General features: G+C 36.2%; 1 protein-coding gene across 6 annotated transcripts in view; it reads left to right on the forward strand.

Annotated features, from left to right (window-relative positions):
• The window catches only part of CCNT2 (cyclin T2), a 45842-nt gene that overhangs the window by 14271 nt on the left and 8910 nt on the right, over positions 1 to 22661 (forward strand). For 2 of the 6 annotated variants that reach the window (XM_061183395.1, XM_061183404.1), the window contains exons 3-6: positions 14309 to 14437; positions 16227 to 16287; positions 18547 to 18609; positions 21840 to 21885. In XM_061183395.1, coding sequence (XP_061039378.1) covers positions 14309 to 14437; positions 16227 to 16287; positions 18547 to 18609; positions 21840 to 21885 — 299 coding nt within the window. Of the gene's footprint in view, positions 1 to 14308; positions 14438 to 15760; positions 15813 to 16226; positions 16288 to 18546; positions 18610 to 21658; positions 21720 to 21839; positions 22205 to 22661 lie in introns of those variants that run through there. The other 4 variants (XR_009700351.1, XM_061183414.1, XM_061183438.1 and 1 more) reach the window with 4 other exon arrangements.

Here is a 22661-nt window from a genome sequence, read left to right on the forward strand (position 1 = left end):
GGGTCTTTCTTTGTCTCTTTTAATGGTCTTTATTTTAAAGTCTGTTTTGTCTGATTTGAGAATTGCTACTCCAGCTTTCTTTTGATTTCCATTTGCATGGAATATCTTTTTCCATCCCCTCACTTTCAGTCTGTATGTGTTCCTAGGTCTGAGGTGGGTCTCTTGTAGACAGCGTATATATGGGTCTTGTTTTTGTATCCATTCAGCCAGTCTGTGTCTTTTGGTTGGAGCATTTAATCCATTTATATTTAAGGTAGTTATTGATATGTATGTTTCTATTACCATTGTCTTAATTGTTTTGGGTTTGTTATTGTAAGTCTTTTCCTTCTCTTGTGTTTCCTGCTTAGAGAAGTTCCTTTAGCATTTGTTGTAGAGCTGGTTTGGTGGTGCAGAATTCTCTTAGCTTTTGCTTATCTGTGAAGGTTTTAGTTTCTCTATCCAATCTGAATGAGATCCTTGCTGGGTAGAGTAATCTGGTTGTAGGTTTTTCCCTTTCATCACTTTAAATATGTCCTGCCACTCCGCTGTGGCTTGCAGAGTTTCTGCTGAAAGATCAGCTGTTAACCTTCTGGGGATTCCCTTGTATGTTATTTGTTGTTTTTCCCTTGCTGCTTTTAATATTTTTTCTTTGTATTTAATTTTTGATAGTTTGATTAATATGTGTCTTGGTGTGTTTCTCCTTGGATTTATCCTGTATGGCATTCTCTGCGCTTCCTGGACTTCATTGACTATTTCCTTTCCCATATTAGGGAAGTTTTCAACTATAATCTCTTCAAATATTTTTTCAGTCTCTTTTTTTTTTCTCTTCTTCTTCTGGGATTCCTGTAATTTGAATGTTGTTGTGTTTAATGTTGTTCCAGAGGTCTCTGTGATTGTCCTCAATTCTTTTCATTCTTTTTTCTTTTTTCTGCTTTGCGGTAGTTATTTCCACTATTTTATCTTTCAGGTCATGTATCCATTCTTCTGCCTCAGTTATTCTATTGATTCCTTCTAGAGAATTTTTAACTTCATTTATTGTGGTGTTCATCACTGTTTGTTTGCTCTTTAGTTCTTCTAGGTCCTCGTTAAACGTTTCTTGTATTTTCTTCATTCTATTTCCAAGATTTTGGATCATCTTTACTATCATTACTCAATTCTTTTTCAGGTAGACTGCCTATTTCCTCTTCATTTGTTAGGTCTGGTGGGTTTTTACTTTGCTCTTTCATTTGCTGTGTATTTCTTTGTCTTCTCATTTTGCTTAACTTACTGTGTTTGGGGTCTCCATTTCGCAGGCTGCAGGTTCGTAGTTCCCATTGTTTTTGGTGTCTCCTCCCAGTGGGTAAGGTTGGTTCAGTGGGTTGTGTAGGCTTCCTGGTGGAGGGGACTAGTGCCTGTGTTCTGGTGGATGAGGCTGGATCTTGTCTTTCTGATGGGCAGGACAGCATCTGGTGGTGTGTTTTGGGGTGTCTGTGACCTTATTATGATTTTAGGCAGCCTCTCTGCTAATGGGTGGGTTTGTGTTCCTGTGTTGCTAGTTGTTTGGCATAGGGTGTCCAGCACTGTAGCTTGCTGGTCGTTGAGTTGAGCTGGGTCTTGGCGTTGAGATGGAGATCTGTGGGAGAGCTTTCGCAGTTTGTTATTACGTGGGGTCGGGAGGTCTTTGGTGGACCAATGTCCTGAAGTCGCCTCTCCCACCTCAGAGGCACAGTCCTGACCCTCAGCCAGAGCACCAAGACCCTGTCAGCCACACAGCTCAGAAGAAAAGGGAGAAAAAAAAAGAAAGAAAGAAAGGAAATAAGTAAATAAAGGTATTAAAATAGAAATTAATTATTAAAAATTTAAAAAGTAATTTTAAAAAGAGAGAAGGGAAGAAGAGAGCAACCAAACCAAAAAACAAATCTTCCAATGATAACAAGCACTAAAAGCTATACTAAAAAACAAAAACAAAAAACGGACAGTCAGAACCCTAGGACAAATGGCAAAAGCAAAGCTATACAGACAAATCACACAAAGCAGCATACACATACACACAAAAAGAAAAAAAGGAAAAAATATATATATATAAAAAAGAAAAAAAGGAAGAGAGCAACCAAATCAATAAGCAAATCTATCAGTCATAATAAGCTCTAAATACTAAACTAAGATAAACATAAAACCAGAAATAAATGAGACGCAGAAAGCAAACCCCAAATCTATAGTTGCTCCCGAAGTCCACTGCTCAATTTTGGGGTGATTCGTTGTCTATTTAGGTATTCCACAGATGCAGGTACATCAAGTTGATTGTGGAGATTTAATCCACTGCTCCTGAGGCTGCTTGGAGAAATTTCCCTTTCTCTTCTTTGTTCGCACAGCTCCTGGGGTTCAGCTTTGGATTTGGACCCACCTCTGCGTGTAGGTCGCCTGAGGGCGTCTGTTCCCCACCCAGACAGGACAGGGTTAAAGGATTGGCTGATTAGGAGGCTCTGGCTCACTCAGGCCCTGGGTCGGGGGAGGGGTACGGATTGCGGGGCGAGCCTGCGGTGGCAGAGGCCAGTACGATGTTGCACCAGCCTGAGGCGCGCCATGTGTTCTCCCGGGGAAGTTGTCCCTGGATCACAGGACCCTGGCAGTGGCGGGCTGCACAGGCTCCCGGGAGGGGAGGTGTGGATAGTGACCTGTGCTTGCATACAGGCTTCTTGGTGACTGCAGCAGCAGCCTTAGGGTCTCATGCCCATCTCTGGTGTCCGTGCTGATAGCCACAGCTCGTGCTCGTCTCTACAGCTCATTTAGGCGGTGCTCTGAATCCCCTCTCCTCGCGCACCAAGAAACAGTGGTCTCTTGCCTCTTCGGCAGCTCCAGACTTTTTCGCGGACTCCCTCCCAGCTAGCTGTGGCGCACTAGCCCCCTTCAGGCTGTGTTCACGCCGCCAACCCCAGTCCTCTCCCTGGGATCTGACCTCCGAAGCCCGAGCCTCAGTTCCCAGCCCCCGCCCACCCCGGCGGGTGAGCAGACAAGCCTCTCCGGCTGGTGAGTGCTCGTTGGCACCGATCCTCTGTGCGGGGATCTCTCCGTTTTGCCCTCCGCACCCCTGTGGCTGCGCTCTCCTCCGTGGCTCTGAAGCTTCCCCCCTCCACCACCCGCAGTCTCCGCCCGCGAAGGGGCTTCCTAGTGTGTGGAAACCTTTCCTCCTTCACAGCTCCCTCCCAGAGGTGCAGGTCCTGTCCCTATTCTTTTGTCTCTGTTTTTCCTTTTTTCTTTTGCCCTACCCAGGTACGTGGGGAGTTTCTTGCCTTTTGAGAGGTCTGAGGTCTTCTGCCAGCGTTCAGTAGGTGTTCTGTAGGAGTTGTGCCATATGTAGATGTAGTTTTGATGTGTTTGTGGGGAGGAAGGTGATCTCCATGTCTTACTCCTCCACCATCTTGAAGGTGCCTGAATCATTTTTTTAATGTCTGTTAGTTTGGAGGTGTGTTGGTTTGTTAAATTTTTTGGTGTTTTTTAATTGTAAAATATAACATAAAATGTAACATTTAATCATTTTTAAGTGTACAGTTCAGTGGTATTAAGTACATTCACATTGTGTGCACCCATCCCCACCATCCATCCACATCCAGAACGTTTTATCTTCACAAACTGAAAGTCTGTTTATTAATCAAACTTCACATTTCCCCTTTCTCCCTGCCCCTGGCAACCACCATTCTACTTTGCTATGAATTTCAGTATTCTTTTGTATCTCCTATAAGTGGAATCTTAAAATATTTGAACTTTCATGTCTAGCTTATTTCACTTTACCTGATGTCTTCAAGATTCATGTTTGTTGTAGCATGTGTCAGAATTTTCTTTCTTTCTAAAGCTGAGTAATATTCCATTGTATGTTTGTACTGCAGTTGTTCATCCATTTTAATTTGTTAATGGACAGATGGATAGGTGCTATAAACATGAATGTACAAATTGCTCAGTTCCTTGCGTTCAGTATTTCGGGGTGTATACCCAGAAATGGATTTACTGGATCACATTGTAATTCTGGGTTTAATTTTTTGAGGAACTGCCATACTGTTTTCCATAGCAATAGCACCATCTCATATTCCAACAGTAATGCACACAGATGCCAATTTCACATCCTCACCAACACTCTTTTTTTTGGTGTTTTTGGCTGCATTGGGTCTTTGTTGCTGCGCACAGGCTTTTCTCTGGTTGCGGAAAGTGGCTCCTCTTCATTGTGGTGGCTTCGCTTGTTGTAGAGCACGGGCTCTGGGCGTGCGGGCTCTAGAGTGCAGGCTCAGTAGTTGTGGCTCACAGGCTTAGTTGCTCCGCAGCATGTGGGATCTTCCCGGACCAGGGCTCGAACCCGTGTGCCCTGCATTGGCAGGCGGATTCTTAACCACTGTGCCACCAGGGAAGCCCCACCAATACTTACTGTTTTCTGGTTTTCTGATAATAACCATCCTAATAGGTGTGAAGTGATATTTCATTGTAGTTTTGATTTGAGATTCTCTGATGACTACTGGTGTTGAGCATCTTTTCATGTGTTTATTGGTCATTTATCTTCTTTGGAGAAATGTCTACTCAAGTCCTTTGTCCATATTTTAGTTGGGTGTTTTGTTGTTAAGTTATATGAGTTCTTCATATACTCTGGATATTGATCCTTTATCATATACATGATTTGCAAGTATTTTCTCCCATTCTGTAGGCCAACTTCATATATATATATTTTAGTGCACAAAAGTTTTTAATTTTGATGAAGTCCAAATTTTTTTTTTTGCTGCCTGTGCTTTTGGTGTCATATCCAAGAAATCATTGCCAAATCCAAAATTATAATCCAAAATTATTTCCCGTCTTCTTCTAAGTTTTATAGTTTTAGTTCTTACATGTAAGTCTTTGGTCCATAGTGAGCTAATTTTTATATATGGTGTAAGGTAAGGGTCTGATTTTTGCATGTGGATATTGTTTTCTCAGTACCATTTGTTGAATTTTTTTTTTTAATAAATTTATTTATTTATTTAATTTTGGCTGAGTTGGGTCTTCGTTGCTGCGCAGGCTTTCTCTAGCTGTGGTGAGTGGGGGCTACTCTTCGTTGCGGTGTGCAGGCTTCTCATTGCGGTGGCTTCTCTTTGTTGTGGAGCACGGGCTGTAGGTGCGCGGGCATCAGTAGTTGTGGCTCGTGGGCTCTAGAGCGCAGGCTCAGTAGTTGTAGCACGCGGGCTTAGTTGCTCCGTGGCATGTGGGATCTTCCCGGACCATGGCTCGAACCCGTGTCCCCTGCATTGGCAGGTGGATTCTTAATCACTGTGCCACAGGGAAGTCCTGTTGAATTTTTTTTAAAGCAATTCTTTCTAGTGTGATTTTTGTTGCTTAGGGACAACTCTTCTAAATTTTTCTTATAGTATCTTTGTAACACCTAAATATTTTTTGTGATACTCACTCTTTTGAGAGATTAGTTTTCCTGAGCTTTAAGTAGATGTGTTTCAGAGGAGCTTTTCTAACTTCACTGTTATTTTGTGTAATATTCAGAAATGTAGCAGGTTGCTTTCTGGGGTTTCCTGGCTGTGTTCCCCTACCTCATTTTTATCTCTGCTTTGCCTTGTACCTATCCTGCCAATTTTGCTTTTTGTTCCCAGAAGCTTTTCTTCAATATGGAGTCCTGGAAGAGAGGCTTGGGAGATCAGTTTCAAAAGTTCATAGAAGTTAGCTTCAACCCTTTAATCCTTTCTCTAGTCCTCATGCATTCATCCACTTAATTGGACTTGACAAAATTTTTCCCAGGTTTAGCTGCTGTTCTCAAATTGGCCCACCATGGTTTCCAGTGGATGCCTGTTGGCTACTTTTGAGTTTCTTCTGTTATCAAGTCCAGCACATGCCCCATTACTTCCCTTTCCTTATTGCATAGATGCTGATACTGTAGGTATTGTGGTTACAGTAGCCTGTTTTCTCCTCTCCCGTTTGTATTTTGGGATTTCCTTGTTAAGTGGTTTGGTTATAAGCATCCATAGGCTCTTGGTTTTGCTATTTTGTTTCTCTGATTTTCTGTGGAGATTTGGGTAAGCAAGGCGGATGATCCATCAGAGAGAGTTTGATAGACATATGAAAGCAAGTGATATTCTTGTTAGATTTTTTTTCAAGTTGATTCTGAAAAGAGCTCAAAGTTTTAAAAAACTTTATTTTGAAACATGGTGCTCTATATGTCTAGTTACATATGTTGACTGATGGAATGTATTGACCATATCTTATACAAGTCTTCATAAAGTCTTCATGAAGCAGGTTTTTTCTCTCAAAATTAAATGATTGTAAAATACTCACATAATTCATACCTTTTTTCGTGCACACACACATACTTGTGTCTGCTAGTCTTGATAGTTCATATGCTTCTTTGATGGCTTTAGCTCATTTGTACCAGAACTAAGAAAGTATTTTATACAATTTGGTGATACAGTAATTCTAAACTGAGCTTGGTCTATAGAATAGAGCAGATTTTTATGTTAACAAATATGCAAAGAGTGTTTGCATTAGCCAAGGCACACAAAGGTTTCTGTATGGAGACTGACTTTATGTAATTTATAAACTGATTTTGAAGGCATAACAAAGGTATTTTTAGTACATAAAATTGTTTACAGTAATTTTTTTAAGTGAAAATCAAATTAGATCACTATACATGCTACTATAAACATGTATACAGATTCTAGGGAATGAGGAAAGTGATAGAAACATCCTTACCACCCCACAGCATTTTGGGGCATTAACTTAATGTTTTATACTTAAATATAAGTTGTGGTTCTGGTTGTAAAGCTGGCATGTTAAGTACTCCGTATATGTCATATTTAAGGAAATAGATGTGATGTGAACTAATGGGCACAGGGTTTCTTTTGGGGGCGATGAAAATATACCTTAAATTCACCAGTTTAGAATGTGCAATTCAGTGGGTATGTTTATACAGTTGTGCAGCCATTATCACGATCTAAGTGTATAGTACTTTCATCACCCCAAAAAGAAACCCCATGCCTATTAGCAGTTTGCTGATTTTTCTCCCCCCTCCCAATCCTGGACAACCATTCTGTCTCTGTAGATTTGCCTATTCTGGACATTGCATATAAATGGAATTATGCAATATGTGGTATTACACTTAGCATAATGTTTCCAAGATTTGCCCATGGTGTAGCATATATTAGCACTTCATTCCTTTTTACTGCTGAGTAACATTCCATTCATTGTGTGGATATATCTCATTTTATTTGTCCATTTATCAGTTTATGGACATCTAGGTTGTTTCAAATTTTTTGCTGGTGTGAACATTCGTGTGCAAGGTTTTGTGTGGAGTTACGGTTTTGTTTTCTCTTGGGTATATACCTGGGAGTGGAATTGCTGGATTGTATGTTAAACCTAGACCTCAGTAATCTTAGGTAGCTTTTTTTTTTTTTAATATTTATTTTATTTATTTTTATTTATTTATTTTGGCTGCACCAGGTCTTAGTTGTGGCACATGGGATCTTCCTTGTGGCGTGAGGGATCTTTTAGTTGAGGCATGTGGACTTCTTAGTTGCTGCATGTGGACACTCAGTTGCAGCATGCATGTGGGATCTAGTTCCCTGACTAGGGATTGAACCCAGGCCCCCTGCATTGTGAGTGAGGAGTCTTACCCACTGAACCACCAGGGAAGTCCCTTGGATAGCTTTTTTAAAGACATTTTGTGAAACTGCCAAATGGTTTTCCAAAGTATTCATACCATTTTACCTTCCCACAAACAACGTTAAATGGTTCCACTTTCTCCAAATTTTTGCCACACTTAAACTGTCTTTTTTTAAAATTATGGTTATCCTAGTGAGTGTACAGTAGTATCTCGTGGTTTTGATTTGCATTTCCATAGTGATTAATGGTCTGGAGCGTCTTTTCATGTGTGTGTTGGCCATTTGTATATGCTTAAGCCTTGAACAGTGCAGTGTTTAGGGACCCCACCCCCACACATTAGGAAATCTGCATAGAACTTTACAGTTGCCCTGCCCTCTGTATACAAGTTTCTGCATCTGTGGATTCAACCCACTGCAGTTGCTAAGGCACTGTAGTATATATTTATTGAAAAAAATCTAAGTTGTAGGACGTCTTTATATATTCTGGGTAACAATCGCTTATCAGAAAAATAATTTGGGAGTATTTTCTTCCATTCCATTCCTTGTCTTTTTCACATTCTTGATGGTGTCATTTGTAGCACATGTATCCAATTTATTAATATTTTCTTTTGTCACTTGTGCTTTGGTATATCTAAGAAAGTGTTGCCTGATTCAAAGTCATGAAGATTTATTGCTATATTCTTCTAGGAGTTTTTTTTAATAGTTTTAACTCTTACATTTTGGCCTGTGATCCATTTTCAGTTACTTTTGGTTTGTGGTGTTAAAGAGGGAGGGATGGACTTCAGTTTTTTGCATGTGATTATATGGTTGTCCCAGCACTATTAGATGAAAAGACTGTTTATTGAATTATCTTGACACTCTTGTTGAAAAATCAGTTGACCATAAATATAATGTTTACTTCTGAAATTTTTTTTTTTAAAGAGCTCCTGGCTTATTTATTTATTTATTTATTTAAAAAATTTTTTTTTTGGCTGTGTTGGGTCTTCGTTTCTATGCGAGGGCTTTCTCTAGTTGTGGCAAGCGGGGGCCACTCTTCATGGCGGTGTGCGGGCCTTTCACTGTCGCGGCCTCTCGTTGCAGTGCATAGGCTCCAGACGCGCAGGCTCAGTAGTTGTGGCTCACGGGCCTAGTTGTTCCGCGGCATGTGGGATCTTCCCAGACCAGGGCTTGAACCCGTGTGCCCTGCACTGGCAGGTAGATTCTCAACCACTGCGCCACCAGGGAAGCCCCTGAACTCTTTACTGTATTCCACAACCTATATGTCTTTATGCAGTACCACATAGTCTTGATTACTGTAGCTTGTAAGTTTTGAATTCAGGAAGTATGAGTCTTCCCAACTTTGTTCTTCTTTTTCAAGGTTGTTTTGGTTATTCTCTGTCCCTTGCATTTCCGTATGAATTTTAGGATCAGCTGGTCAGTTTCTGCAAAAAAGAAGCTGGGATTTGACAGGGATTGTGTGAATCTGTAGATCAATTTGGGGAATCAGGCCATCTTCACAGTATTAATTTTTCTATAATATTAGTTTTTGTTTGTTTAGCCATCTGAAGAAAAGTGGTCTTTTTAAGGTTTATGTGGTATGATAGAGTACATATGCAACATTAATGTTCTTATTTCACAATACTATGATTGTTTATTATGGGCTGGTAGGAGCTGAATATGTAAGGGAGAGTTGAACACCAACATTTGAAATGCTAAGGGTATTTTAAACTATAAATTGATTTTTTTTTCATTTTTGTAACAAATTCATAATGATGAGGTACTCCTCAGTAAATAAATTTTAAAATGCCAAATTGTGTTAAGCATATTAAAATGTATTTAAATATAATGTAATTACTCTGGAAATCAAGCCCTATTCTCTTCATCAGTACTATTTTTCAGCAATACTGAATACTAGTATTTTTTCAGTCTTTATTAAGCCAGCTCTTTTTTTAAATGTAACTAGATGTTCCAAATAACATCCAACCTGAAGATTTTTTTAAATTCTCAACATAAAATTTCTTACGTTGACAGTATTACACTTACACATAATTATATGGGTAGGAAAACAGCTAAAATGCCGGAGTGAGTTAATGACATTTTCTGTAACACTGAAATGCCAGTCTTTTCAGTGCAGTAAAATTAAGGGTTTAAACCCCTTTTTAACATTGTACTGGAATTTTGGTTTAATTTGTTGAAGCTTGGTGATCTTTCTTAGTAACAAACGGACGTTTTGACCTATTCCGTTTTCTTCTTTGTTAGGGGGCTGTTTTTCTTTATATCTAAGTTTTTACTTTTCCTGTTCTGGGATCCTCTTTCTGTGAGTGTTTGCTGAAGTTTTACCATTACCACTTTTCCTTAGCTATAGCCATAGGCAAGTGAGTTCCAAATTCAGACTGTGATACCTAGAACTAGCTGGATATTTACTAATGAAGCGTCTTCAAGGCCCAGAAAATAGTTACTCTTACTCTTAGGGGACAGGAAGTGTTGGGGCAGTTAAGGGTCAAGGCAGAAATGGCCTCACCAGCCTGTAGGACCTAAAGATGAAACCTAAGAAAAGATTAGAAAAAGCTCGTTGATGATGTATTAGCAAATAGAAAGCAGACTTGGAGGTCTTTGCTTCTGTTAGGGCTTTTTTGGATTAGGAGATCTAAAGTTGAAGAGTAATAAAACAGCTATGTCTAGTTCTTAAATAAAAATGTATACACAAAGTGTATGCAGAAAATTAACTACTAAAAGAATAAAGACCAGAATGATTTATTTGAAACTGATTTTGATGTAGCCATTTTCAGTGACTTAGAAATCACCCAAGCTTTTTGTTAATGCAAACTGACCTTGCCTCCAACTATCAGGGTTGAAGCCAGCAATGGAGAGTGAAGAATGTCAGCAGTGAGGGCATCATGAGCAGAAGGGGAGACAGCGGCCAGGAATGGGCAGGAGGAGAAAGATGGAGAAGGAAGGGAGTCAGATCAAGAGGTAGGAATGGAAACATACAAAGGAATAGAATAAGAGAAGAATGTAAAAACAACTGGAGGGAGAAGGGAAGAGAGGAGTACAAGTGTAATCATTGAAGTAAAGTCAAGTGTCATCATATCAGTGTTTGAATCTGCTTATTAGTTAGGACTACAATGAACCCTTTAAAGAATTGAGTTTAACCATGGAAGAAAGAAGGTGAGCAAGAAAGAAGGGAATTTTGATGAGCGTGTTAAATCACTTTTTAAATTTAAGATCAACCCTAAAAATACACAACTGTTGTTTAATTTTGCAGCATAGTGATAATAATATTTGAGTCATATTACTATGGGGCACTATTCTAAGTGCTTTACATATATTGATTCATTTAATTCTTACCACAACTTTATAAGCAGATACTATTTCTCCCATTTTACAGATGCGGAAACTGAGCCACAAAGAGAATAAGTAATTTGCCTAGGCTAGTCAGATAACAGAGCCAGGATTCCACTGAGGCAGTCTGACTACTGTGCTACAGCTGGCTTCATCACCTCTACCTCCCCCTCTCCATCATTTGTATGGTATATTTCTGTAGAAATTTGTTTTGTTTTGAGAATGTAATATGCCCTTGAAATAGTTGTACATCTGTTAGAGTGACAGACTGTGGACACTATTTAAAGATCAGTTTTTCTTCCCTTTAGTTACAGTAACTTGAGAAAGTTTATTAAACTCAGTAACAGAACACAAAAGATGAATAGTGCATGGACCCTGTCCCCAGTGAACTGAATCTCAGTTTGTAATTGGTCATTTGAACCAACCAAATGTCTACTCCAATATTGGTGTGAATTCTTTTACTTTGAACCAAGTATGCTAATGAATGTTTGTTGCCTTCAAAAGTATGCTCACCTTTAAAAGCCACCGACCAACTAGAAGTATTGTCGTTACTTAAAGGTTTTTGAGTTATTTTTGTTTTAATAAGCCACACAACAAAGTCAGCTTTTCATACAAAAAACAGTGGTACCTAGTTTGATTACCTTCCTTAGTCATCCTTAAAATTAAAGCCTCGCATGGATATTCACAAAGTATCTAAAAAGGTGTTTTGTTTTGTTTTGTTTTTACAGCCCTGATGGAGTAAGATGTTTGCAGGCAGTAGAGGAGGAAATGTGAATGGAGGTAGTGGATTTCACCAGGAACTTTGGAAGAGTGTTGGGTATTAGTTGCACTGGAGGAGGATGAGAATTGAGCCCTATTTAGAGGGAGAACAGAAAGACTTCTGTGAGGAGTGTGGGTAAATAAACCAGGAACCTATCCTGAAGATCATTGCTTAGCTCCTTGAATACTTAATTTTTAAAACTTTTTTGTAGAATTTTAGAATCATTCACTAGCATGCATATTTTGTGTCCATTGAGACTGTCTTCTAAGGAGAAGAGCTATGTGGTTTGAAAGTGCTTCTTGATATTGAGGTTTACAAAAAGTCTGAAGAGGATGGAGCTGTGACTGGGAGTCCTAAGAGATTTTACCAAGAAAAACTCATTGGAGACTTTTAGAAATGCCCTTTAGGCAAGTAAGAGAAATTCTGGTGTTAGGAAGACAGTTTAAATATTAATATTAAGTTCAGTCTAATTTGACTTTTCACTTGAGCCTGTATTGCTTCACTGTTTGACAAAGAGTTCTAGCATTTGAAGGTTGACTTAGCCATTTCCCTCTTAGACATGAACGAGATAATAAATGAGAGCTTGTGGGAAACTAAGAGTATCTTCATTTTATTGAGTGTCTCTTGCATTTCTTACCTTGGCATTGGCTCTTAGATTTTTTGTTGTGACATTTGGAATACTCTGAACTTAATATTGGTGCCTTTATATTAATATATGGATTATCCACATGTCATTCATTCAGCAAGTATTTTGAACAGCAGCTGCACAATGCTAGGTAATGGGAACACGAATGAATAATTTAGTCTCTGTGTTCAAGCTGCTTCTAGACTGGTAGGGCAGACAAAATTAATAAACCCCAAGTTAGAGTACAGTGTAAGTACAATGATAGAGGAATACACCGTTTCCTATTGAATAAAGAAGAGCAATTTGCTCTGACTCGGGAATTTTACCTTGGGGGGGTGTGATCTTTTGACGCAAGCTGTTAAATAGAAAAGGAATTAATCAAACAGACTAGGTAGCAGTGGTAAGAAATTTTCAGTATGTAGACAGAATGACAGAACAGATAGAAGATAATTGTTCACTCTCAGTTATCTTACACTTTCTACATCTTAGGGACCCCCCTGCCCTGGATGACTGCCATATAACTGGTATTTCAAGGATATTGACTAATTTTGGTATTGCTTAATTAAATCTGTTGTAAAGAATAACAGTTTAGTCTATATCTATGAAAACTAAGAATAAGTTGCTTTTCTGAGCATTCTCAATTTTTTAAACCATTTCCTGTTGTAATTTTAATTTTAAGAGACTGAAATAAATTGAAAGTCCAAGATGGAATTATTCAGTCTATTTAAGGTAACATTATTTCTGGTTGTTTGTAGCGAAACTCACTTAATTTTAGGTATGTTTTAAAGATTTATACATAGGAAGAGAACTTCGTGAAGTCACTTTTACTCCATTTACTCATCTGCAAATGCAGTTGGACTAGAGAAGGCCCCTTTCAGATCCAAAATCCAGTGATTAAATTTTATATGTCAAGAATGATATTTATAAGTTGTTTTAAAAGCTATCAGAAGAAAGGGTCCACCTCCCCTGTATCAAATTTTCTCCTTATGTTAACTACCCAAATCATGTAGCTTGATTTATGCCCCCCTCTCTCTCCTCCCCTCCTTCTTTTGGCATTGTTTCTGTGTAGTGATTGATAACCCCTCAGATGCAGTTAGACTCAGATATTCATCTCTTGAAAAATAATGTACCTGAATCTTGATGTTTAGAAATTATCTTTTCATGACATATTTTTTGTAAGTATTCGTAGAATGTTATTTGAATTTAAATTATGCCCGTTTTCTGAGTCAGCAATTATTTGGTTTACGACTAAGTTTTTGGATAAATATTTGCTCAGAATTGTTGTTCTCTTAGTCAATATCTTTATAGTGCAATGTTCTTATATTTCTATCCCAAGAACATAACTTACTAAAGCTAAAAAAAAAAAGTTACTTTTTTCATCTCCAGTTAGAAAGGTTTCTACTCTATTGGTTTGTCTTACATGTTTATATTCCCTGGTTTTTTAGCTACTTTTAATATTGCTGTATTGAAGTAATAGAGATATTAAGTAGCAGTTTCATGTTCAGAATCCTCTTATTTTGCCTTGTAGATTCTTGTTCTTTTTCTCTCTTGAGCAAGATTTGTATAGCTCTTAGCCACAAAATGAAGCATTGATTAAAAGAATCCTAGTAAGTGGTGACTGCCTCAAAAGAGGGAAAATCTGGGTATACGTTACCCACTTTTCTTTTTTTTCTTTTTTCTTTCTTTCTTTCTTTTTTTTTTTTAAAGCTTTGGCTTCATTATTTTGCTTGAGTTTTTTCCTTTACCTCCATAATGTGCGTTAATGTTATTTAAACTTTCTTTTAGCTAAAGTATAAGTCTTTTTCCTTTTAGAATTCTACTTGCAAAACAAGTAAAACAGATTTTATAGACTGAGGTAACTAGTTCTATCTAATGAATAACTTTTTAAAAATTTAATCTCGTCATAGCCCAACTTCAGTTCATACTATTAATATTGCATTCCTTTCTTGCATGTCCCCCCCTTAGAAAGTAGAAGGTGTTTGCAAAATTTATTTGTTTTTAAATTACCAAATTTTATCTTTTCCACAGATAATATCACCTACTGCATTATTTTTGGCTGCAAAAGTAGAAGAACAGGCTCGAAAACTTGAACATGTTATCAAAGTAGCACATGCTTGTCTTCATCCCCTAGAGCCACTGCTGGATACTAAGTGTGATGTATGTAAAAATTGGGTGTTTTGGGTTTTGAAACCTTTTCATTATTTAGACTTAATAAAAATATAATTCAATTAGTGTTGCCTTCCAATGCTGCTTATTACTATTACGACTTAGGAATGTAATACCAGGAAGTGATCTGACAGAAACATATTTCATGTTATGTTCATTAATTTCATTGTCATTCTGCATCATGTAAAGCTTTGATTCAAAGGTACTTTTTAAGTGTTTCACATTTTGTTTATCCTCACAGCAAACCTGTGATATATGTAGAGGGTATATCGTATCACCTCCATCGTTTGGGTGTATTTAAGACCAGAGATTATATAATTCTCTTAAATTGTCGGCAAATGAGGGAATAGAAAAACCTCTGGATTTATCTCTAGACCAGTAATTACTCTTTTTATAGAAGTGTTCCTTTATTAATGCGTGTATGCTACTACTATTCTCTGATACATAAAGATTTATTTTACCATGCTTTCATGAGTGTCATTTTGAAATTATTTTTGTTTTCCTAAAGAGTAATACTGGTTTACAAACAGCTTGTTCATCACCAATGTTTCAATAGACCTTGTTTGAAAACACCATTTTTAAATGTTCTGACATCTTAAAACAGAAGCTAGCATTCTGGGCCTTTGAAATCCTTTTTCTAGCACTCCTATGTAAGTGAGTTGCTTTATCAGGAACTGTTAACTACTGAATGACTACCAGACTGTATTAATTCAGTTTCATTTGGATCAAGTTTAAGGTCCAAATTAAATATATCTGATTTTATTAATGACAGGTTTTATCCTACATGTTGGCTTTAAGGGACTAAAATATTAATGTAGCCATTCAATAATAGAGAATGTATGATTATTTAAAGTTACTTCTTATAGTTTCTATTAACTTTACAAATTCAGAATTATTTCTTGTGAATGCTTAGGGTATTGTTCAAATAATAGAAAAATCTATATTTTAAAATTCAGCTCAGTGATCTCAAAATGGGCATAAATAAAATTAAAGGTGCTTTCACTCTAAGTTTAGCAATATGTCCTTACAGAAATGAATATTTATATATAATATAGTTTTCTTATCACCTTAGTCAATTGTCATGATATAAGAATGAGATGGCAGGAAAGTTTTCCTACCTTTTATTCCCCGAGTAATTACATTAGGGCAATGATTTATTGAAGTTGAGGGAAAAGATCGTCTATTTTTGTCCCCACAGGTGTATGGTACATTGTTTTGGTATTTTATAGCTAAAATTTTTTCTTTTGATCTAGGGGTTTGAGGGATTGTTTTATTTTGTCTTTTCTGAAGAGAGGAATTTAATTCTAAAAAATAACGCACTGACCTACTGTGACAGTCAAGGAATTACCACATGAAATATCCTAGAGTGAGTTGATGAATCCTTTTCTTTAAAGGCCAGTTCGAATTTAATCTTACTTGGGTTGGCGCTTCCTGTCCTTAATGAGTCCTGAAGCACCAATGCCTGGGTAAAGTTTTACCTTACAGACTGGAGATGTCTTTTTTCAATTAACCTACCCCCTTTCATATTATTATTTTTAGATTGGTTTTTGTTTTGTTTTGTTTTGCTTTGTTTACATTTCCTGTATTAGAAGTAATTGAATTTAGAATTATCGCAGAAAATAGGTTTTCTCTATCACCCTCAGTTTTATTTTCTTCATATTTCCAAACTATCTTGTAGTAGTTTGTAATGAATCTATAATACTCATGAGATTTAACAGTCCCATAGTCTAGTAGTGTTATGTTTATTAAGCATTTTAATATTATTATTTTTACCTGGCAGGCTTACCTTCAGCAGACTCAAGAACTGGTTTTACTTGAAACCATAATGCTACAAACCCTAGGTATGTACTTATGTCAGGTATTATTTGTGTGTGTGTTCTTCAATGCGGTATTCTAAATAAAGGAAAAGATTTCTGGAATAATTTTATCATTGAAGAAAGTTTCATTTGAAAATAAGGTTTGGTTCCAGAATAGTATTGCCTGGTTCTAAGGAAGCCATTTTTTAAAATTTAATTTTGTTTAGCATTTAATTGAAAGGCAAACATAGCCTTCAATGTGATTTCTTATATTTTCAGATAGTTGAGACACTGTGCTTCATTTTGGATTTGCATTGGGGAATAAAATGGTCCTTTAGGGCTATTGTGTATGACTGTAATATGTATAAACATACATGGCAGTCCTGCTGTACTAGAGCTTATGAATTTATCACATCATTTTATTTTATTTTTTTAAATATTTATTTGGTTGCGCTGGGTCTTAGTTGGGGCAGATGGGCTCCTTAGTTGAGGCAGGCAGGCTCCTTAGTTGTGGCACACGGGCTCCTTACTTGTGGCATGCAAACTCTTAGTTGCAGCATGCGTGTGGGATCTAGTTCCCTGACCAGGGATCGAACCCAGGCCCCCTGCATTGGGAGCACAGAGTCTTAATCCACTGTGCCACCAGAGAAGTCCCTATCACATCATTTTAAATGTGACATAGTAGTTATTTAAATGTTGATCGTCCTTGTCTAAAAGTTATATTGTCTGCAAGGTTTGTGCAACTTAAGTATCTGTAAAAATCATTTATTCTAATCTTTTACTTTACTCTTGAGGAGGTTGAGCCCTAAGCAGGTTTTGATTGTGTACAGTCATATATTACTTCTGGAAGAACCTAGGAGGGTGTAGTGGGAAGAACATAGGCTTTATGGAGATCTGCGCTTAAATATGTAGGCCTCTTTACTTGCTTTCTAAACTTGGTCAGAGTTCCTTTACCTTTCGTACCGCCATCCTGTATGTGCAAGGTGGAATAATAATGTAGCTTTAGCATTGTGAATTTGAAGATGAAAGATTGTTTTTTAAAAAAATTGCCACATAGTGTTTCATAAATAATCATTATTTATTATGGTAGTTATTTTTATCTTATTTATACTCCATTCCCAAATGTTGAATAGAAGTCTAATAATCATAGCTTTCCATCATGACAGATTCTTTTTATTACAAAAGTAGGTTGTTTGAAACACATATAACTTGTTGAAAGTTTTTATAATATAAAGATATAAAAATAAAAGTGAGAGTCTTTTTATTCCCTCCAAATCCAATTATTTAGCGTGTTACCATTTTATTATATAAATATGAAATTTTACAAATAATGAAAGTTGAAGGAAAATAACATTTTAAAATAGTTATTTTATCATATAAAATCAATGTATCGTATTCATATTGTTGATGACAGATTCTTAAACACAGAGAATGAATAGCATTATTTTAAGGGGAGCATTAGAATTTACAAGCTATAACTATGGCTTTTGTTAAAGTGCGATTTTGCAGGTTTAATAACAGTAGAAATATGAAGAGACCACACAATAACTTTATAAATCCAGATAATCTGTTTATTAGGATGTTATTCCTTTACTACTGCTGAAGGCACCATACAACGACCTCCACTTTAAAAAAAAAAAAAGGAAACGGAAAAACCCTGCCCTACCTAAGGGGTTCACTGGACATGATAGCTTTTCAACATGTTGTCTTTGGTTTTAGAAACTGATTTAATCTTGAGGCCTATAAGGTTCACTTGCCTTAACAATTTTATTTTTATTAGTAATGAAATGTAGTTATAAGCTAACTGAAACCCATTGATTTAAGGCACAGTGAGAAAATAAGAGGACCATATTTAAAAGGTCATTTCTCCCACTGTGGCCCAAAGGTTATATTTATGAAAAATGTTCTTTTCACATCTTCTGAAAGAGTTGGAATATATTTAAGAAATATGTTACCTAGTTGAATTCCCTGCTTAAACCGTGGGGCAAGCTTAATAATTGTATTTGTCATGATTTTAGTTTGTTTTAACTTGAGGATAGTCTCAAAATAATTGTAATTGAGAATTTTGAATAAATATTACTTATCTCTAAATAACTTTGTCAGTTTTCATAATTGGAACACTATTTTTGAGAAGATATTATTTCTTATGATTGGGGGTATAATAAACATGTCAGTGATGAGAAACTTGTCTTTGAGTTTTTTTAATAATGAAAAATATACGTTTATGGTTATGTGATGAGTGGCATTTCTCAGGCAAGTCTTATAGTGGTAAGTGATTGGGAAAAAAAGTGCTTTTCATTTCAGGTTTTGAGATCACCATTGAACACCCACACACAGATGTGGTGAAATGTACCCAGTTAGTAAGAGGTAAGTGAAACTTTTAAATTAAGTTTTAATGCTTTTTATTGTCTATAATTGATAATTGAATGCTATTTTGTTCTTCTAGCCTTTTCTTGAGTTTTATTAAAATGGCAGAAATGTCATTTTGAAGCATTATTTTTCAGTGTTCTACACCTACCTATTCATCTACTTCTATATTTGGTTCTTCCTGGTGAATTAGCTTCCTTTAAGTTTAGGTGAGAGTCTTGTTTCTCTAAAAAATTAGAGGGCTTCCAAATATTAGGACTCTTTCTACTTCCCCATTGGGCTATGCCCATCCCAATTCAGTTAGTATTTAAGATGTAGGCCAAATTTAACATACAGGTGCAGAAAATAGTATTAATTTCCAATTTATGTCAAACTTTGATTGACTTCCTGAAAAGTGATTACGGTTTAAGAATTTGGAGGTCAGCTTCAAATCTTTCAGATAAAAATTGCCTTTCTTAGCGGATTTGTCATTTTGGGAAATGTTTTGCCCATGTTCGTTTGAACAGAATTGATTTAATACATTTTTCAAAGTTCTTTAGCATTACTAAAAATGGTTTCCTTTTTGTGTATAATGCAGAAATTATTGTATAGCATGATATATAACAGCATGTGATGTACTTATTAAACCTTTTATAAACAGGAGTACAAAGTTTTTGTATTGTTTTCTTTACTCCTTATAAAGCATGTGGTATATATTTTTTCTACTCTTGTTAATGAATCCTATGTATCTATCGTCGTATCTCTAGAAATAATTTTTCACACAGATGCATGCAGTACTACTTCTACTTTCCTGTTAACCATGTGAAATGTTACACACTAATAGCAACCACTTGGAACCTTTAGTGTGCCTTTTTCTGATACTTCTTTTTGAAAATGAAATTTTGCAGTTTCATTCCTTTACCACCAGACTTGTTTAGGTTTATTCTAAACAAAATGGGTAAGACTTTTGAAGGCCTTGTTTCTAGTGTTCACCTAAATGTTCTCTTATTCATTCTAAATTGAATTCACTTTATACCTAGGTTAAGGTTTTATTACTGTGCTAATGGCTACATACTAAAACAGACAAACCTGTTGTCTGGTACCACAGTTGTCATTGTTAAGAAATGGACTAATAAAAATCCCATTTATATTTTTTTAATCCTAAAAGCAAATGTTATCATTTATAAACTAAACTAGAACGTATTTAATTTTGGTTTCTATTCTTCATGGTTATATATTTTATAGCACTTTCTCATCCTCAGTATTACAGTGTAGTATAGAATTGTATAGATAACTAGTGTAGATGTTGGATTAAGAAATAGAGCTTTAGAGAAGTTCTGTTTTCCTGAAAACTTGAAAGGGTAAGCTGTTTTGTTTAAATAATGGAGAGCCATATAATTTGCCTTAAGTTGAGATTAGTAAAGAAAGATGTTGAAGATATTAAATATAGGTTAAAAATATGTAGGTGTATGTGCATATACATACACACACACACACTCTTAGTAGGAAATGAAACTGAATTTTCAGCGTACTATTGTGAAATTTGAGTCAGCTTCTCTTAAATCCTATCTAAAGAAGCTAGAGACATTAAAGTCCATTTATTTTGCAAAATTGAATAGTAAAATTTAAACATTTACAAAAACTATGAATTTGATATATCATCCAAAGCAAAATATTTACATCTGATTTTTTTGTTGTTGTTGTTAATGTTTAAAATGTGACCAATTCTTAAATTTTAGTACGACTCTCATATGTGTTTAACATCATTTTGTCTGACTAACATTTCAAGTAACTATAATTTGCATCTTACTCCATTTTTAAAATGTTCTTTCGTGTTAGGTATATTTTTTTCCTTTGCCCCTAAAACCACTTTCAGCTAACAAAAGAACATTTTCCCTACATTCTTCTCTGTTTTAATGACTTTTAATAGGTTATTGAATTTACATATTCTGAGGTGAAAACTGCAATAGCAATTTAAGCTTATTTTTACTTACTTTTCTGTATGTTTTGATTCTTTCGTGGGTGGGGGTGAGGGTAAAAGGTTTGAGTTCTTTGAAGTTCTCCCCTGCCCCCGACCTCTGGAGATGAGAAAGTTATTATGCTACTTTGCTGAAGGATTGGCTGATGTCATTTTACAGGGACCTTTCATTTCTGTGATTTCTCCTTCCCTCCCCACCAGGAAAGAATGCCATACTTAAGTCACACTGCCTCCAAGACATCTGATGCTTTGATACTCTTCCTTAGCACAACTCTGCTAAACCCAAATCCCTTTTGTAAACCTTTATGTTGATGATCCACATGGGGCAGCGGGGAATTACAGGTGCCACAAATAAAAATAGGAGAGGGCAAGGAATTTGAGACCTGTTAGAGGGGGTGAGCTGAGGTGAACTGATCCTAGGTGAGCAGAGAGGAAAGGTATGTCAGTGATTATGAATGTAATTGGGGAAAAGGGGGAGACTATAGCAGAGGCATCCCTGTTGGGAAGAGTAAGAAGCAGAAGAAGGGAGAGGGGAACTGTTTTCAATTTCAGTGTTTCAAGAAGCTAGTTGTTAAAAATTGCTTTTCTATTGAGGACCAGTATTGAAGCATCCTGATTCCTCTAGAGTACTTGTATCTTTTCTAACGTTATCGTTAACTGGATTATATAATTTAAAAATAATACAGTGGTGTTTTCTATATCTACATCCTTATGATGTTTCTAGGTTGTTTATTCTCTGTTGATGCTTAGTAGCATGATGAAAAACTGAGCAGTTTGTCCTCTCTGAGTTTGGGGGTTGGGGGTTAGTTTTTGTTTTTTCTTTTGGTGGAAGTACTTAAACCAGCTTAAATATGATGACTGAGGATTAAGTCTGGCAGGCAACTCTTTGTATTTTGTATTAGACTTCAAAATCTTTTCTTCTTCTTCTTCTTCTTTTTTTTTTTTTTTTAAATCCAGGAGAATGCTTTATTGCAACTTTTAGCTGACTAGATGCTTAAATTAGTAACAAGTTTAGCCCTTGTAACTGGCTAGCTAAAAGCAAATCGGCTTGTTTCTCAGATCTTTGGGGGATAGCAAGAAACATTTGAGTGAATGTTGTTGAAGATTTTCAGTAGTATAGAAAATGATGGCGCTCTTGTGATATTTGTAAGTAGTAAGTAAAATTTACTTTTTGTGTACAAATCTTTGAAGTTTTTGTTGTGTTGAGAACTTTTCGATGGTAGCATGTTAAAGCTGATAGTATTGTCTTCGTTTTTTTTTTCTTTTCTTACAGCAAGCAAGGATTTGGCACAGACATCCTATTTCATGGCTACCAACAGGTTGTTATCCTGACCCTCTTTGTTGCACTGTTGTAGCACACTATAGCTTCCTTTAATGCAGGGCCCCCTCAATGTGTCTCTTACCCTTGTTGCAGCAGGAGACTGGACCATCTACTGTGGTGGTACCTTCCTGTCTGCTTTGCGGTGTATTGTACAAGGGACTTTTGGCACAGAGGGGTTAAATGCACAATGTGAAGTGTAGTGGTGCTTTTTGATGACATATTCTCGATTTGTGAGTGCATAAGTCTAAAATTGGTAGCCTGAATAGCAGCTAAAGATTACAAAGAGCTAAACTTAACGTAGAAATTCGAGCAACTTGGTAAGTATAAAGCTATTTCTAGTTTACAATTATAGTTAAATGACAATTTTAAAAAATTTCACATTGATCCAATCTTAACTTTAAAATAATCATTAAAGCTTTTTTAATAAATAAAATTTATATAACTTGGGGTTTTTTTTCCAGATAATACCCGCCAGTAGTAGATTAGTAGTAGTCACGTCCTATCAGTGCCTTGATTTGCATAAGTATAATTTTTACTTTAAAAAAAAAAACTTCCTCTTCAGTTCACATAAAGAATGGTATGGGTTTGTGCTTGATCAGTAGACATTTTCATCAATTCTGAAACTGAACTGGAAGAATAGTTTTTAAAAGTCTTTCACATCTAATATATTAATTTTGTTCTAGATTGATTATATTAATGATTTAAATTTGTTTTTAAAATGAGTCATTGGGGAGGAGTGGACCATACCATCTTTATGTGGTCCTTAATTTCTTG

This window comes from Eubalaena glacialis, chromosome 1 (genome assembly GCF_028564815.1).
Source record: "Eubalaena glacialis isolate mEubGla1 chromosome 1, mEubGla1.1.hap2.+ XY, whole genome shotgun sequence".
NCBI lineage: Eukaryota > Metazoa > Chordata > Mammalia > Artiodactyla > Balaenidae > Eubalaena > Eubalaena glacialis.